This window comes from Camponotus floridanus, unplaced genomic scaffold (assembly GCF_003227725.1).
Source record: "Camponotus floridanus strain SB8 unplaced genomic scaffold, Cflo_v7.5 scaffold170, whole genome shotgun sequence".
In the NCBI taxonomy this organism is placed as follows: domain Eukaryota; kingdom Metazoa; phylum Arthropoda; class Insecta; order Hymenoptera; family Formicidae; genus Camponotus; species Camponotus floridanus.
The window spans coordinates 327,310-331,238 of record NW_020229293.1 but is presented as its reverse complement, the minus strand read 5'-3'; the positions used below and the strand labels follow the sequence as shown (position 1 = coordinate 331,238).

The window sequence follows — 3,929 nt, the reverse complement described above, 5'->3', positions numbered from 1 at the left end:
ACGAATAGACCGCCTCTGGATTTTACATAACCAGCACACGAATAGATCGCCTCTGGATAAAATTTTTTCAATAACCAGAACTCACATGCACACCGTTTCTGGGATAAAAAAGTTACCAGCACACGAATAGACCGCCTCTGGATTTTACATAACCAGCACACGAATAGATCGCTTCTGGATAAAATTTTTTCAATAACCAGAACGCACATGCACACCGTTTCTGGGATAAAAAAGTTACCAGCACACGAATAGATCGCCTCTGATACTAATTACTACAATAGTAAAACTACTATTTATATTACTACAACTACTACACTACTACTAATACTATATAATTTTGTTATATATAAATAAAACAATTTTTTAATAAATTATTTTCAGAGATTTTATGTTTTTAAAGTAGCTAAAAAAATACAAGAAAGATTTATGCATTTCTGATTATATATTACACATCAATGTTCAATATTGTTAATTTTATTTATTTTGATATTAATATCTTTTTTTATTAATAATCTCATCACTCTATCATAAATGAAATGCATAAGTCATTCTGTTTTCAATAAATTCAAATATATAAAATTATGTATAATGTATAAAACTTTATATTTTAATATTATTCCAAGTGTTTTATTTTAATTGCCTCAGATAAATAAAAAAAAATGTGGAAAAAATAAAACAATGTTTCCGAGAAAAGTTATATGGTTGAAGGAGAATATATGATGGTACCATTGGTTTATCCTTGGATAATTGCTAGAAGATCGTATAAAGTCATCTTTAATTTTTTAAATAAAACCCACTATTTTTCATTACATATTTTTATAGAATTAATATTTTCCTTTGATAACTGTGTGTTTTTTTACACCAGTTGATTTGTGTAATTATTCTGTGCATAAAAGTATTAGGGTAAGATTATCGGAAAATTAATTGTTTTGTGAGATATTTTGTATCTTATGTAAAAATACTGAAACTTTGAAGCCTTATAATTCGAAAAATACAATGAAAAAATATTTTATTATAGTGTGTTGAAAAAGTATCCAGATAAGCTACAAGAATATGCAAAGTAGCTTTCCATTACAAAATTTAAATATAATTTTTACAATGCAGTGAATTGGTTGTTCCATTTTAATAAATAAAGATGACCTTTCAATGACAATTAATTAAACGAATGACACCATTTTATAGCCCCCTTCGACCAAACAACTTTTATTTAAAACATTTTTCTCTAAAAGATTTTATTTTCGGAATATTTGGCTGTTTCCGAATTTGTGGAAAACTGTAAAATATATTAAAATAAATTTTTTTTTAATATAATAATTATGAAACAATCATACATATATGAGAAATAAAAAAATATAAAAACATGTAATTAATTTAAAAAACAATTTAAATTTCATTTATAATTATAATAATTCATTTATAATTATAATTTATAATAATTTTATTTAATTGAAAATTAATTAAAACATTTTTTTTTAATTTAAAAATTTTAAATAATAAATATAATAAATATAATAAATATAATATAATAAAATATAATAAATTATTTATATAATTACATATTATTGTATATAAAATTTTTATAAAAAAGAACACAAGAAGACAAATTTTATACAGCGAAATATCAGAACTTTGGGTATGTAAAGAAGATCGAATAACTAAGAAAAAAATAATCTACAGATTTACTCATTTTTTCTTTGTGTTGTACAAAATCACAAAAAGATTAGTATATTCAACATGTACGCGATATATTGGCACAGGTGTAATAAATTCATATGTAGATTTAGAAGAATAATAACTGGAATATAGTTTGTAAGTAAAACAAGAGAGATGTAAATATAAACAAATAAAAGTAAGCAGGATGCGTTTATTTAAAATTTTTTAATTTTATTTTAGGGAACTTTTTTTCTTTATTATATATTTTATTTCATAATAATGTAAACAAAAAATGTGAAGCAGTAATAAAATTTATCGAAAAGTATCATGAAATAAATATTACAAAATGTAAAATTTTGTACAGTAAATCAAAATTCTCAAAATATGTATCTATTTTACAATGAAGATACCAATATAGCAAAATTATAAATAAAACAAAAATGACCACATTTGCAAAAATTATTACATTTATTTTTAATCTTTACGCACTCAAAGCTTGGAATTCATTGAGATACTCTGCCTGGATTCGACAAAGCAAATCTGAGACGTTGCAATGCTTTGTTACTTTACTCTATTTTCTTTGCAATAAATAAAAGACAGAATATGTCAAAAGAGGCTCCAGATTTGCTTTGCCGAACTCAAGCTCTGTATAATATTAGGTGAAGTAAAAAGTTCTGAGCGTTTTCCGCTAGATGTCTTTAATGAGCCATATCTCGCAATGTATACATCGCATCGGGTCATACGATACGGCGATTGAAAGGTGACATTACGCTTCAAAAAAGTTCTGTGACAGTTTTGTGTTCGGTCAAGCCAGTTGTGTGTTACAGCGTTCCAAAATGGAGGTAAAAAAAGAGAAAATTCGATACATTCTTCAGTACCACTACGACCAAAGTGAAAAGGCGGAGCAGGCGGCCAAAAAAATTTGTGCTGTTTATGGACCCAATACAGTATCGAATGCAACAGCAAAGCGGTGGTTCCAACGATTCCGTTCTGGTAATATGGACGTCGAAGATGAGGCACGCTCTGGTAGGCCAATCGTCGAAAATGTCGATAAAATCATGGAAATCGTCGAGTCGGACCGGCATGTGAGCACTTATTCCATTGCCCAGGAACTGAAGATTAGCCAGAAAACCGTTTGGAACCATTTGCATAAGGCTGGTCTTGGCCGGATTAACGGCCAAGAAGGTTTTGCTGTGTGTTTGGTGGGATTGGAAAGGGGAATCATCCACTATGAGCTGCTCCCATCGGGCCAAACACTCAATTCGGACCTCTATTGTGAACAACTGACCAGATTGAAGCAGGCGATCGACCAGAAGCGGCCAGAATTGGCCAATAGGAAGAGTGTTGTGTTCCATCAAGACAACGCCAGGCCACACACATCATTAACGACGCGCCAGAAGCTCCGAGAGCTTGGATGGGAGGTTCTATTGCACCCGCCGTATAGTCCAGACTTGGCACCAAGCGATTATCACCTTTTCAAGCATTTGCAAAATTTTCTTGATGGTACAAAATTGGCCTCAAGAGAGGCTTGTGAAAATGAGCTGGTCAAGTTTTTTACGAATAGGGACGAGGACTTCTTTAATCGCGGAATTATGAAATTGCCTTCAAAATGGACAAAAGTTATCGAACAAAACGGCGCATATTTGATCTAAATCGGATAATCCTAACTATGTTCATTTCATCATCGAAATAAAGCGAAAAAACGCTCAGAACTTTTTACTTCACCTAATATATAAAATTTTGTTAACTAACCTTTTTACCCATCCTTTCTTGAATGAAACTCTGCGGCGAGTGAGAGGCAAACATTTCTCATTATATTTCTTTCCCATCACTGTCACTTAGTCTAAAGGTAAAACACTAACAAAAAATACAACACTTCACTACGCGTATACTCCGTTGACACGTAACAACAAGTAACACGTTTTCTCGCGTTATTATCGCGAACAACGTATGTACAGCAGCACGCGATGCGCGCGATCTGCGGGTCATGCGCGTAATAGATATTATTGGGGCGTAAACGAGAAAATAATAATTACTACAGCTCTGATTTTATTCTGTTTTTCGAATACGTATACAGGATGTTTGATATAATAACCGTTTCTGCATATGACGAAAAAAAAATTACTTGTAGGAAATGTTTACATGTAAACTTGCTATTGTACATAATGACACACACACACACACACACACACACACACACACACACACACACACACACACACACACACACACACACACACACCATTATGTACAATAGCAAGTTTACATGTAAACAT

General features: G+C 30.9%; 1 protein-coding gene across 1 annotated transcript; it reads left to right on the top strand.

Moving 5' to 3' along the window:
* Positions 1 to 2,489: 2,489 nt before the first annotated feature.
* Positions 2,490 to 3,305, top strand: LOC112637498 (histone-lysine N-methyltransferase SETMAR-like). The gene has a single exon (XM_025407371.1). The coding sequence runs from the start codon at positions 2,490 to 2,492 to the stop codon at positions 3,303 to 3,305; it is 816 nt and encodes a 271-aa protein (XP_025263156.1).
* The last annotated feature ends 624 nt before the right edge of the window (positions 3,306 to 3,929 follow it).

Excerpts from the sequence above, each read along its gene's own strand:
- LOC112637498 (XM_025407371.1), top strand. The coding sequence starts at position 2,490 with ATGGAGGTAAAAAAAGAGAAAATTCGATACATTCTTCAGTACCACTAC.